The 14,748-nt window shown below is 47.5% G+C and overlaps 1 protein-coding gene across 1 annotated transcript in view; it reads left to right on the top strand.

Annotated features, from left to right (window-relative positions):
- The window catches only part of MEGF11 (multiple EGF-like-domains 11), a 270,798-nt gene that overhangs the window by 206,134 nt on the left and 49,916 nt on the right, over positions 1-14,748 (top strand). The window contains exon 11 of the mRNA XM_014536317.1: positions 8,960-9,134. Coding sequence (XP_014391803.1) covers positions 8,960-9,134 — 175 coding nt within the window. The remainder of the gene's footprint in view (positions 1-8,959; positions 9,135-14,748) is intronic.

Here is a 14,748-nt window from a genome sequence, read left to right as displayed (position 1 = left end):
GGGCCTGGAGCCAACAGAATTGGCCTATATATGAGCTGAGCACTCATTTGCTCAATCATTCATTCAACAAACACTGAATGCCTGCAGGGGTGGACTGCAAAGAGGAAATAAAGGGTCCTTCATCTCTAGTCCAGCCCGTAGGTACTCAGGTCTGGGGCAGTCATACACACTGAACACCTTCTATCATATTTCTTCAAAACCAGTTGTGAGGCACAGCTGTATTTTATAGACTACTAAACAAGGAAAATGCTATCAACTGAATCATGATGCACCATTGATTGTATAACACACTCAATATCAGAGATATGAAAATGTGGGAGAAAATGCATCTTAGAATCATTGAAATATATATATGACTGGTCCACATTGTGCTCAAGTCACTGTGGCCCAGGGCTGTGTGCAGAAAGAACTACTGGAGACTGCTATGCTGGTCAGGGAAGGAGGTGGCAACTAGGCTAGAAGCCAGGGTAAGAGCTCCAATGCTCTAAACACAGGAGTTCCACATGACTGGTCAAAGGACTGGGTAACTAGCTCAGGCTGTTTCATAGTTAGGGGACACAGGAACCCCCATGCCTGCTGGGAAGCCAGTGGAGGCCCCTCTCTGGGACAGGAAGCAAGGCTGCTACTGAGATCTAATGCAGGGCGAGTCCCTGCCACAGAGATCCAACCAGGGCCCAAATGAAAGAGCTATTGTTTCCTCCCGTGCCTGAGCAGCCATGCCCTGCATAATTTATCCCTTCTCTGAAGGAGTCCTCGATGCATTATTAATCTGGAAGGACTCCCTCTTCTCTGTCGCTAATCTCAGCCCATCCAATATTGATGATTATTTACTTTACTGTCTTTAATGTGTGTCATGTTCAGAGACTGGGAGGCAGTAGCGCTACTTAGAAGTGGAGGCTCCGAGAGCACCGGGTAGCCAACCCCCCAGGCTGGTCTCCTCAGAATCCACATGAGCCTGGGCTCCTTGAGAACAGGAGCGCCTGGCTCGTCCACCTCTGCAGCCTCAGCGTGGCGTAGTGCCCGCACAGAGCAGATGGTTCTGCCCTCGAGCTGGCGTAGCCCTATATTTTAAAAAATATCGCACTCCTTTCTCTTGGCATACTGCCCCAGTGGCTGAGCCCCCAACACTCACAAAGCTCAGTCTAACTCAGGGTTTCACAATCTCACCGCTGTTGACATTTGGGGCTGGATAATTCCTTGTTGTACAATTTAGGGTGTTTAGCAGTATCCCTGGCCTCTGCCCACAAGATGCCAGTAGGAACACCCCGCCCCCAAATTCTGAAAACCAGAAACGTTTCCTGGGTGGCACGGGGGAGGCAAAATTGCCGAGGCTCAGAGCCTCCAGTCTGACTGAGCGTCTCATGTTGCACTGGCCTGTCCCCAGGGACAGAGAAGAGCTGTCTTCGTCTGTGTGGACACAGGTCACTTCCCTCTTCCCATCAACCTTTGTTCCATTAGAGAGCCTTCTCTTGGGGCCCTAGAAAAACCGAGGGACACCTCTGTAACTCCTAATCCCAAAACAGAGCAGCTGCAGGTTCTGGTGGGGTGTGGGGCCCCCGAGTCCTGACCTCAGAACTACCTCTGAGCAAATGTCCTGAGCTGGGGGCTTCTCCTCTCTCCGTCTCCATTTCCCAATCTGTCCGTCACCTTTCAGCAGCCCGGTGCGGGTAAAGTTCTCTTGTGGTCTTTGAAAGTGAAGCTTCCATCCAACTCCCGAGATGGAGCATGGGGCCCCCGGGAGCCTAGCCTCATTTTCCTCCGGCTTCTGCTTGCTTCTGTTGTAAGAGCTTACGACAGAAGCCCTCCCTCCCAGCCGGCTTGCAAGGCCTTGAGTATCTTTACGAGGAAGACAAGGACTCCCAGCCCCCACCCCAAGGAAACCCTGCTCATCCAGCCATCCCCAGCCTGTCGTCTCTGCGCCCCTCCGGAGAGGCTGCTTCAAAGAGGTGAAGTCCACGTGCCCGGGAAGGCGCAAGTGGCTGATAAGATCCCTCAGCACTCCATTCCCTTTGTGTAGACACACAAAGAAGCCACCCTCCTTCGCAAAGGAATAACCTTGAAGAAGAGTGCCTGCGTGCCGGGCCTCTCCCAGCTCCCTCCACAATTGGATTGTCAGAGACGAATTCTAGCAGCCAGGATCATGTATTACCTTTGAAAGATTTGATTCAGCCAACAGATGCAGCATTGATAGTAATCTCAGAGCAGCCGGGGGGAAAAGGCAGAAAAATCCACCCTGAAAAGATTCCTATATTGTTCAACTTTGGGCTCCCATTAACTTGTGATTAATCTGTGTCTGGGGAAATGGGAGAAAGGCGAGGAAGGAGACCCAGAGCAGAGCTCAGCACCAGTGATGGTGACTTTTGCCTGAGCCAAACCAGCAGTAATTTGCCCGCCCTGTGACCCACGGGCGTGAGCGGCTCTGCCCCCTCGGGAGGAGGAGAGCAGGAGGCGTGGAGAAGGTGCTGAGAACACAGTGAGCACGTGCTCAGTCATCGCCATTCAGGCAGCAGGCGTTCCCCACCCTCTTTTCAAAGGGGTTTTTGAGTTTTTATAAAACATGATGAGTGACCAAATTAAGAAAATAGAGATCTTGTTTTTTAAAATGAAATTGTAGGGATATAGCCCAACTGGTGTGGCTCAGTGGTTGAGCATTAACCTATGAACCAGGAGGTCATGATTCGATTCCCGGTCAGGGCACGTGCCCCGGGAGCGGGCTTGATCCCCAGCGTGGGGCATACAGGAGGCAGCCAATCAATGATTCTCTCTCATCATTGATGTTTCTCTCTCTCCCTCTCCCTTCCTCTCTGAAATCAATAAAAATATATTTTTTAAAAAGATAATAAAAGTGTAGGGATATAAAAGGAGAGAGAAAGAAAGAATTTCAAGTTTGGTTTTTAGCTTTCGGGTGCTCAGGGTGAAGAGTAAAATTGGTGCTGAGACACACCTCTGAGCAGCCAAAATGCTGACAGCTGTGGTGGAAAATGGGAAATGCAGGCGTGCTTAGAAGTCAGCGTTTGCTGGTTCACTGTATCTCTAGCATGCTTCTCCTAGGGCGGTGTTCCCGCAAGAACAAGGACCTGCAGGAAGAGATTCTGTAGATGGGAATGCAGAAGGGTGCCTAAGACCCTTTAGAATCTCCCAGGCTGGGCACAGCTGATCGCTGCAGCCAGCACCGCCTGCTTGTCATTTCCTGGGTCCAAGCATTTCATTCTCCACCACAGTGACTGAGCCGGTCCCTCTAACCCTAAACCCAAACCTCAGAGGAGGCCCCTGGATAGTCGGAACTGAGAAAGGCCATGCCCGAGTGCTTTGCTGAGTGTTGGGACAAAAAGGAATAACCCACACTGTCTGGCTGAGGGTCAGGGCCACCAAATGGGGCCTCCTGCCCCTTGGCATCCATGCAGGCCACTCTTTCTCCCCTTACCATGTAGGGCTCCAGGAGGAGTTTTTCTGGAAATTTTTGGAAGAATTTCTAAGCCAGGAAGTCTTTTTTTAAAATATATTCTTGTTGATTTTTTACAGAGAGGAAGGGAGAGGGATAGAGAGTTAGAAACATCAATGAGAGAGACACATCGATCAGCTGCCTTCTGCACGCCCCTGACTGGGGATGTGCCTGCAACCAAGGTACATGCCCTTGACTGGAATCGAACCTGGGACCCTTTAGTCCACAGGCCGACACTCTATCCACTGAGCCAAACCGATTAGGGCTAGGCCAGGAAGTCTTGAAAAACTCATCCTTTACATACATTCTTCTTTTTTACATATTTATACTTTAATTGCTTTATATCTGTTTATAAATATAGGATGGCCCCCCAAAAATGTATACACACACTGTATACTGTATAAAGGCCGTATTTATTAAAATACATTTTATTTTCAAAGTTGAACTATCAGCTGTTAAAGTGTGTTTACGTTTTCTGGGGACACACTATATATGCTCAATTTGGAAATGTTAGAGAATACATAGAAATTTAAAGAAAAAAACTCAAAATCACTCATAATTTGTCAGCCCAGAAGGGAGCACAAAAACCATTTTGTTGTAATTTGTTCATTCATCATTCATCATCCATGTCTGTATATATCTACATCACCTTTTTCATACTTTAGATCATGACTTTGAATATGATTTGCTTATTTCACTTAACCTTATATCATGTCATTAAATAGTTTGGAAGATATTTGAATGCTTTTTTAAACATTCCTTCTTATGAATTGTCATAATTCATTTCACCAGTATCCTTTTGTCAGAGGCAGCATGAGGCAGTGGACAGAACACAGTCACACAGACCTGGGTGCGATCCCGGCTGCCACTGATTTCACTGTGTGACCTTGGGCACGTCACATAACCTCCAAGTGCCATCTGTAAAATACAGGACCCAATGCCTAGTTCACAGGCTTATTTGATTATTAAAAATATATGTGTAAAGTACCTGGCGCTTTAGCAGCCTGGTCACATGTTATTTATTATTTAAAGTGCTTCCATTTTCCACTGTTATAAATAATGCTTCGGGAAACATCTGCATGCATAAATCTTTCCCCACAGCTATGATTATTTCCTTAGGATAGATTCTAAGAAATGGAATTACCAGACCAAAGGATCTGAATGTTTTTAGCAGGACTCCCGATACATACCCTCACATTGTTTTTCAGAAACCTTTACCAGCATTGAATCTTGTTCCTTTAAACCAAAAAATCTTTTTACTGTTATAATAGATAAAAAGTGATATGCAGTTGATGATTAATGAGACTAGTTAAGAATCCAACATTTTCCAAAATGATTACTAGCTATTTGCACTTCCTATTCAGGAACTGCCTGCTCCTGTCCATCCCTCATTTTCCAGGGGGTCCCAGAAGAGAAATGGCTTGGTTGGGCTTCACACAATTAGTTAGTTCATTATTTCATCCGCCAAATATGTACTGAGCATCTCCAGTGTGCCAGGGACCCTGCTCCATCCCGGGGTACAATACAGAGGTGAAACAGACAGCAGGCTCTCCCCATGGGGCTGTCACCTCATGGGGGGGTGGGGGAGACATATGATACACAAGTCAACGGACACAGAAAATAATTACTTATAGTGAAAGTACTATTCATTCCCAAATATTTAATTGGCCGTGAGTATGAGCCAGGCACTGGAGATCCACCAGCGACCCAGGGAGACAAAGCCCATGTCCTTGGGGAACTTAGCAGAACTAAGACTTGTACCCAAGCTCCTCCTGCCAGCCCGGAGCAGGCTTCTTTCAACCACATCCCTTCGGCTGACTCTGGTGCAGGGAGGCAGGTAACAGGGAATCTAAGAGGCTCGTCTCTACCATCCTGCCTCTTCTCTGGAGTGTTGGTCTAGTCCTCCCAGAAGGAGTTGCCAAGTGCAAGAGATTTACTAGGGAGACAGCTGTGAGGGGAAGTGGGGAAGGGGCTGGGTAGGCATCATCAGACTGTCATACAGGTCTGACCTGTGGGAAGGAGAGAAGGAAGCAAGGAAGACTGATGGGAGGTCTTAGACCGCAGCGCCGTGCCAGGAAAGTTTGGTAAGGTGGGAAGTCTTTAAACCAACATTGGCCACCAGAGGAGTCCCAGCTCTCCCGGGAATGTGCTCTGACCTTAATATCCCTGCTGCGCTCTAGCTGGGAACAGCCCAGGGAGAGTGTGGCCTCTGGGCAAGTGCAGGGAGGGAGTCCAGGCACCGCAGCTGGGGCCATCGGTCAGTTACACACCCACAGAAGCCTGAGAAGCACACAGTCACCACATCTCACATCCCCTCTCATCCTGAAGGGAGGTCATGGCAGGCAGCTCCCGCCTTTAGCCAAGTGGCCCTTTCTCTGGCCTAGACAGGTAGGGGATGGGGACAGTCTCCTCACTCTTAAGGAAGGGGCCCTGGCGAAGCACAGGTAGAGAGCGTCCTCTCCAGTGCAGACGTTGCCAGAGACGGGAGGTGACTGGGGATGTGCCTGCAACCAAGGTACATGCCCTTGACTGGAATCGAACCTGGGACCCTTTAGTCCACAGGCCGACACTCTATCCACTGAGCCAAACCGATTAGGGCTAGGCCAGGAAGTCTTGAAAAACTCATCCTTTACATACATTCTTCTTTTTTACATATTTATACTTTAATTGCTTTATATCTGTTTATAAATATAGGATGGCCCCCCAAAAATGTATACACACACTGTATACTGTATAAAGGCCGTATTTATTAAAATACATTTTATTTTCAAAGTTGAACTATCAGCTGTTAAAGTGTGTTTACGTTTTCTGGGGACACACTATATATGCTCAATTTGGGACTGTTAGAGAATACATAGAAATTTAAAGAAAAAAACTCAAAATCACTCATAATTTGTCAACCCAGAAGGGAGCACAAAAACTATTTTGTAATTTTTTCATTCATCATTCATCATCCATGTCTGTATATATCTACATCACTTTTTTCATACTTTAGATCATGACTTTGCATATGATTTGCTTATTTCACTTAACCTTATATCGTGTCATTAAATAGTTTGGAAGATATTCTTTAAAGAAAAAAACTCAAAATCACTCATAATTTGTCAGCCCAGAAGGGAGCACAAAAACCATTTTGTTGTAATTTGTTCATTCATCATTCATCATCCATGTCTGTATATATCTACATCACCTTTTTCATACTTTAGATCATGACTTTGAATATGATTTGCTTATTTCACTTAACCTTATATCATGTCATTAAATAGTTTGGAAGATATTTGAATGCTTTTTTAAACATTCCTTCTTATGAATTGTCATAATTCATTTCACCAGTATCCTTTTGTCAGAGGCAGCATGAGGCAGTGGACAGAACACAGTCACACAGACCTGGGTGCGATCCCGGCTGCCACTGATTTCACTGTGTGACCTTGGGCACGTCACATAACCTCCAAGTGCCATCTGTAAAATACAGGACCCAATGCCTAGTTCACAGGCTTATTTGATTATTAAAAATATATGTGTAAAGTACCTGGCGCTTTAGCAGCCTGGTCACATGTTATTTATTATTTAAAGTGCTTCCATTTTCCACTGTTATAAATAATGCTTCGGGAAACATCTGCATGCATAAATCTTTCCCCACAGCTATGATTATTTCCTTAGGATAGATTCTAAGAAATGGAATTACCAGACCAAAGGATCTGAATGTTTTTAGCAGGACTCCCGATACATACCCTCACATTGTTTTTCAGAAACCTTTACCAGCATTGAATCTTGTTCCTTTAAACCAAAAAATCTTTTTACTGTTATAATAGATAAAAAGTGATATGCAGTTGATGATTAATGAGACTAGTTAAGAATCCAACATTTTCCAAAATGATTACTAGCTATTTGCACTTCCTATTCAGGAACTGCCTGCTCCTGTCCATCCCTCATTTTCCAGGGGGTCCCAGAAGAGAAATGGCTTGGTTGGGCTTCACACAATTAGTTAGTTCATTATTTCATCCGCCAAATATGTACTGAGCATCTCCAGTGTGCCAGGGACCCTGCTCCATCCCGGGGTACAATACAGAGGTGAAACAGACAGCAGGCTCTCCCCATGGGGCTGTCACCTCATGGGGGGGTGGGGGAGACATATGATACACAAGTCAACGGACACAGAAAATAATTACTTATAGTGAAAGTACTATTCATTCCCAAATATTTAATTGGCCGTGAGTATGAGCCAGGCACTGGAGATCCACCAGCGACCCAGGGAGACAAAGCCCATGTCCTTGGGGAACTTAGCAGAACTAAGACTTGTACCCAAGCTCCTCCTGCCAGCCCGGAGCAGGCTTCTTTCAACCACATCCCTTCGGCTGACTCTGGTGCAGGGAGGCAGGTAACAGGGAATCTAAGAGGCTCGTCTCTACCATCCTGCCTCTTCTCTGGAGTGTTGGTCTAGTCCTCCCAGAAGGAGTTGCCAAGTGCAAGAGATTTACTAGGGAGACAGCTGTGAGGGGAAGTGGGGAAGGGGCTGGGTAGGCATCATCAGACTGTCATACAGGTCTGACCTGTGGGAAGGAGAGAAGGAAGCAAGGAAGACTGATGGGAGGTCTTAGACCGCAGCGCCGTGCCAGGAAAGTTTGGTAAGGTGGGAAGTCTTTAAACCAACATTGGCCACCAGAGGAGTCCCAGCTCTCCCGGGAATGTGCTCTGACCTTAATATCCCTGCTGCGCTCTAGCTGGGAACAGCCCAGGGAGAGTGTGGCCTCTGGGCAAGTGCAGGGAGGGAGTCCAGGCACCGCAGCTGGGGCCATCGGTCAGTTACACACCCACAGAAGCCTGAGAAGCACACAGTCACCACATCTCACATCCCCTCTCATCCTGAAGGGAGGTCATGGCAGGCAGCTCCCGCCTTTAGCCAAGTGGCCCTTTCTCTGGCCTAGACAGGTAGGGGATGGGGACAGTCTCCTCACTCTTAAGGAAGGGGCCCTGGCGAAGCACAGGTAGAGAGCGTCCTCTCCAGTGCAGACGTTGCCAGAGACGGGAGGCCCCGTTTGCCCTGAGGTGTCATTTAACTCAACAAACGTTCACTGAGTACCTGCAACGCGCCGCTGGGTTTCACAGAAACCCTCTTGTGCCTGCCCCACACCAGACATCAGTCTTGGGTGCAGAGCTGGTGAAGGTCTGGACTCCATAGTCCATGAGGGAAGGGTCTGAAGAGGCTGCCTTCTGCTTTGGTCTCTGTGTATTTGTACTATAAAGAGCACTTGTCTGGGGGTCCAGAGACCTGCATTTGAATCCTGATTTTGTCAGTTCCTTGCTATGTGACTTCAGGCAAATTATATAATCACCATGAGCCTCAGTGTCTTGGGGATAATAAGACCACATGACCTTGGGGTCTTCTGACAAATGAATGAGACGTTATACACGTTAGCCTCAGAAACCCTTTGATCCTGCTACCCCGGGCAGACCAGGGGGTGGGACATGCCTGCATCCCTGACCAGACCGTCCTCTCATCCTCTCTCATGTGCTCAGCTGCCACCCAGTAACTGGAGCGTGCACCTGCCAGCCCGGCTGGTCTGGCCACCACTGCAACGAGTCCTGCCCCGCTGGCTACTATGGCGACGGCTGCCAGCTGCCTTGCGCCTGTCAGAATGGCGCCGACTGCCACAGCATCACTGGGAGCTGCACCTGTGCCCCAGGCTTCATGGTAAGATGGGAGGGGTCTCCCATGGCTCTGTACCCCCACCCTCACTCCGGAGAAGAGGGGCCAGCTCCTCCTGCCTTGGGGTGGAATCGGGGAGTGTGGCCCTGTGCCCAGGGATAAGGAATGCGAGTGTCTCCGTGTCCCCCTCAGACACAGAGCCTGTGACTGGAGAGCCCTCAAGGCTATTTTCAGAGGGCCGGTTCTGCTGGGGCGTGTCATTGCGAAAGTAATAGGAGGGGCATCATTCATCATCCATGTCTGTATATATCTACATCACCTTTTTCATACTTTAGATCATGACTTTGAATATGATTTGCTTATTTCACTTAACCTTATATCATGTCATTAAATAGTTTGGAAGATATTTGTTCTGACCATTGTCCCCTCACCCTGAAACACCAGTTGTCTTCTTTGTGCCCAGCTCTCCCCTGTCCATGTCCACACAATACAGACGGTCCCCAACTTACGGTGGTTTGACTTACAACTTTTTGACCTTACAGTGGTGTGAAAGCGATACACATTCAGTAGAAACCATACTTTGAATTTTGATCTTGACCCGGGCTAGTGAGATGCTCTACGGTGCTCCCTCCTGAGGCCCGGCAGCAGCAGAGAGGTGATTTTGCCCACGTGTAGGCCAATGTAAGTGTTCGGAGCACGTGCAAGGTGGGCCAGGTTAAGCTATGATGTCCCGTAGGTTATGTGTATTAAATGCACTTTTGACTTACAATATTCTCAACTTACCATGTGTTTGTCGGGACGTCACCCCATTGTAAGTCAAGGAACATCTGTATTTTCACATCATAATAATCACAGTGCACATGGGCAGTTTGCCATCTGCTTTCTTTCACCAACATTTGCTGCTGGGCTTCTTAATGATCCTTCTACATGGCTACATAGCACCACAGGAGCTGATGCACCCCAGTTAACTCAGCCCCAATGCATAGAGTTGTTCTCAGCATTCCCAGCAAGTGTTGCAAGGAGCATCTCCCTACAAACAGCTTTTCCCCTCCTATTGAATGATTTCCTTAGGGTGAATTCCCGGGGTCAGTGGGCATAATTATTTATGGCTCTTGATGGATGTTACCATATTACTTTCCTCAAGGGTTATAGAAATCTATACTGCCACCAGCTGCATATGAATGTACCTATTTCAAAACAACTTTGCTAACATTCTTTTTTTTTTCTAATTACATAGTTAGAAAATGGCTCCTCATTTTCAAATGTTGCTCTAATTTGCATTTCTTTGATTACTAGGGATCGTGAACCTTTTCCCCACATGTTTGTTTACTATTTGTATTTCCTCATGAATTATGCTGGTGCTTATGAGGTTTGATTCCAGGGACTCAAACCTGTTCAAAGGTGGAAATTGCTTAGCGGGTCTCATGACCCCAAAACTCAGGGCCCCCCGCCATGGCCATATTTTTTAATTGTGCTGTAGGAAGTGGTCTGTGCAGTAGGAAGTATGGCCTTTGAAACCATGGCCACATCTAGGCTGTCCTACTCACCAGCTGTGTGACCTTGGGCCAGCAAGTCAACCTCTCTCAGGATCAGTTTCCTCGCCTGTGGAATGGAACACCTGCCTCGCAAAGTTGCTGTCAGGTGTAGAGATGTCAAGTGTCTTGCCTCAGCACTTCTCAGAATTCAGTGACCTTAGAAATCCCCAGTGGGATTTGTTAAAGGGCAGGTTCTGATCCCATAGATCTGGGGAGGGGCCTAGAGTTCTGCATTTCTCATGCTCCCAGGTGATACCAGTGCTGCTGATCAGTGGCCTCGGTTTTGTAGGAAGGGGATGGTGTTCAAGTTGAGTTGCCCACTGGAATCACCTGGGGAGCTTTTCAGCACCCCTTCTCCCCCGCCCGCCCCTGGATGCAGATGTATTTGGTCTGGGTATGGTCTGGTTGAAGCCAGTGTGCTGCCAAGGTGGAGATCCTACAAGGAAGCCCTAAGCACTGTAGGAGAGTGTGTTTGCCTGGTGACATGTCTTGCAGGCTGGTTGCCCCTGGTCTATAAAACAAAACTCAGTTCCGCTCCCTCTTCCTCCTCCCCAGTGCAGATAAGCTGGGTGAGAATTAGCTCCAGTGGCATCTTCAAAAGAAACAAGTCTGTTTCTCCTGCAGGTTTTGTCTCTAATTTACCTTTATTGATGTGAGCTTTGTCCATAACTTCCATAGAAAAATGCAGTGCCTAGGTTTGAGGTTTGGGTGAGAAAGTTGTTTGAAATTAAAATCTCACATAGCTCAGGTGACTGAAGCTGAAGTGAACTGACCACACCAGCCTGCTAGTGAGGCAGGCATCTTGACTACTGGGGTAGTTCTATGGCTTTAGGCATGTTGTCTCTCCCCCTCCCTTCCACTCTCTCTAAAAATCAATGGAAAAATATCCTCAGGTGAGGATTAACAAAAAATTAAAAATTAAAAACAACAAAAGATATTTTTAGGATCAGCAATTAATTAGAGACTAATTAAAATAGCCCTTTCCTGAGTGTTTGGAGACCCTGATCCTAGGCTCAGTAATCTTGGACCTGTCACTTCACCTTGCTGGGCCTCAGTTTCCTCATCTGTAAGATGGGAGGCACATCAGTCCTGCCTGTTTTTGGATGTGAGTAGCCAATGTGGTAATGGATGTGAAGGCTCATCCTCAGCAATCCCATCCCACCAGACCTCTCCCTGCCAAGGGCTTGTTAAGGAGGATATTGGGATAGCTCTATGAAAGCACAGTCTCTGAGGACTGACAATGGTCTCAGGGTCAACATAAATGTGAGGAGTGCTGATGAAGTAGTTCAGAACTACCCAGGGACATGCCTGCTCCAGCAAGGTGGTCCCCACCCACTGAGGCCACAGGAATATACTAGTAGAGCAGAAACAAGTCCCACCTGGCATTCTGGATGTGCTGGCCCTCACACTCTTTCTCCTTCCTTCCTACCTTCCTAGCTGGGGATATGGAAAGTCTCATCAGACACCCATCCAGCCATCAAGGAACTTGTGCCCAATAAAAATAATATTCACATTAGCAGCAAACAGTGATGGAGTCCTAGCTACATGCTTCATTTCTATTTCTTTCAGGAGCCCTATGGAGGTGCACTTTCACATTCCTCAATTTGCAAATGAGAGTGAAATTCAAACAGGATAAGTCATTTGCCTAGGATCACAAAGCCAATAGTGGTGAGAGCCACTGAACTATCATATGTTAGGTGACAGGTCACTACGGAACCACACAAATCTGAGTTCATAGTCTGGCCACTTGGGGGGCTTGGCACTTACAGAAATCAGCTAGCTGTTTAGTGCCCCCTGCCTGAGGCTTGGGGCTAAGACAGATTGTGAGTCAAGCTGCCCTGGTGAGACCCCGCAAATCTCCATCCATCTCCTCCCACCCAGCCTCATTATACCTGGGAAGGCTCTTCTGGGCCCTGTCGGGTATCGAACAAGAGCCACTGGAGGTGATTACAGAAGAGTCAGTTGTTCTCATCTAGTGACTCATTCCTGCATGCACCAGGCTCTAAGGGGGGACTCATTACTGTTGCCCTCAACCCAGCTTCTGAATGAATGGGACTTCCTGCAATGAGCTGGATGGAGGGTCGTGATAATCAACCGAGCAGACTTGGCTGAAACCCTACCCCAAATGTCCCACAGTCAGTAATAACTATCAAAGCCTTTATTTACTGGTTGGCTTGTGAATTTATGTACCTGCCTTTTTCCTTAAAAGATTTTAAGGCCCTGGCCAGTTTTGCTCAGTGGCTAGAGCATCGGCCCCGTGAGCATGGCAGCATGAATGGAATCACTTGGGGCATGCATTGCTGAATTATATTAGGGCTTTCGAGTGGCGGAAATGAACCCGGGGCTGGAAGGCAAGAAGCTCAGTTCCTAGCTCTGGTTGTGCTAACTTTGGGGGCCTCTATTTCTCATCTGTAAAATGGGAATGAAACAATGGTAGGGGAGCCAGTCGTTCAACTGGAAGTAATTAAAAGTGGGAGTGGCGTTGTTTCAGCACCCTGGACAGCTCCACTGGTCTCTGCTTCAAGGTTGCTCTGGCAGGGTTAGACCCCAGGGTCCACACCTGGTCAGAACACCACGGTGAACAGGAGTGAGAGGGAAAGAGTGAGGGTGTCAGGGTGCTCGGGTTAGAAGAGTGGTGGGAGTGCCCATGTGAGGAATGATCCAGAAAGTGAGGACCTTTCTTCCTGACCACTGGGGAGTAGCTGAATTGTGGCGAGGGCACTTAGTCAAGCTGTCTTTCCACTTGGAGACTAGAGTCACATCACCCCTCTCCACAGCTTCTCATATCCACCAAGTAAAGCTCAAACCCCAGTCCTTTGTAACCTTTCCTCAAAACTAGTTTACCCTAACCTCATCTCCTGCTAAGTCCTGCCACAAACCTGTGCTACCCACACCAAACTCACTTTTCCCCAAACGCAGTGTCTGCTTTGGTGCTTCAACCTGTGCCTTTTCTCAAGCATCATGCTCTTCCTAGAATGCTCACCCCCAATTTCCTTATCTCAGTCTATGAAAATCCTCCTCCACCTTTCAGGCTAAGCAAACGCTACCTCTTCCATGGAGTCTTCCCTGAACGCTCCTCTCTTCAGAATTAACCCTTCCACCTCCTCCTTTCCCACAGGACACGGTTTATACTCAGAATCTGTCTCCCTCCAACCCTGCGCCCCCTACTGCCCCCTCCATGTACAATGTGAACATTTGCTCAATATATTCTTTTTGAAATGAATGAAATTCTTGGGATGAGCAATGCCCTTAAAGCAGAAGTTTCCAGAACTGACCTTTATAGGAAGGACATTTATTGCATTTCTCAGCAGGCCCTGCCAGCAAGGCTGGGGCTTGAGTCTACCCATTAGCTTCTCTGCAGTTCAGATAAACAGGTAGCTGCAGTGGGATGGGACAGCTACCCCAACATCATCTCTGGGTTCTCTGGGTAAATGATGTGAGCTTCTACCATATGCAGTACTGTGTGATGGTTTTGAAGAGACTCTGGAGCAAGATTCCCTACCTTCACATACCAGCTTTGCTGCTTATTAGCTGTGTGGCCTTGGGCAAGATGCTTTACCTCTCTGTGCCTCTGTTTTCTTAGAAAGGGGAATATTGATAAAGTCTATCAGATTATTGAGTTGTTAAGTTAATTAGTGCCTATAAAATATTTAGAATGCCTGGCATAGTGGTAATATTTCAACAAGTGTTAGCTATTATTATCATTACTAGAGGCCCAATGCGTGAAATTCGTGCAAGGGGCTTGGCCCTCGCAGCCCCAGCTTCCTCCGGAAGGTCATCCAGAGGGTTGTTCTGCTGTTCGGTCTAATTAGCATATTAGCTCTTTATTATATAGGATTAGTGTTAATGTTGCCCTGCTATTGTCATTGTTATTTACCCCAAGGGTTCCCCCATCTGAAGAGGCTGACTGGCCCTGTCCTAAGCACCCTGTTTGAGGGTACAGGTAGAAATGAGGGTTAGCCTGGCCAGCGTGGTTCAGTGGTTGAGCGTTGATCTATGAGCCAGGAGGTCAGGGCACATGCCCAGGTTGTGGGCTTGATCCCCAGTGGGGGGCATGCAAGAGGTAGCTGATCAATGATTCTCTCTCATCACTGATGTTTCTATCTCTCTTCCTCTCTGAAATC

The sequence above is a fragment of the Myotis brandtii genome, unplaced genomic scaffold (assembly GCF_000412655.1).
Source record: "Myotis brandtii unplaced genomic scaffold, ASM41265v1 scaffold160, whole genome shotgun sequence".
Taxonomy (NCBI): domain Eukaryota; kingdom Metazoa; phylum Chordata; class Mammalia; order Chiroptera; family Vespertilionidae; genus Myotis; species Myotis brandtii.
The sequence above is the reverse complement of the archived record's forward strand: the minus strand, read 5'-3'. Positions and strand labels throughout refer to the sequence as shown.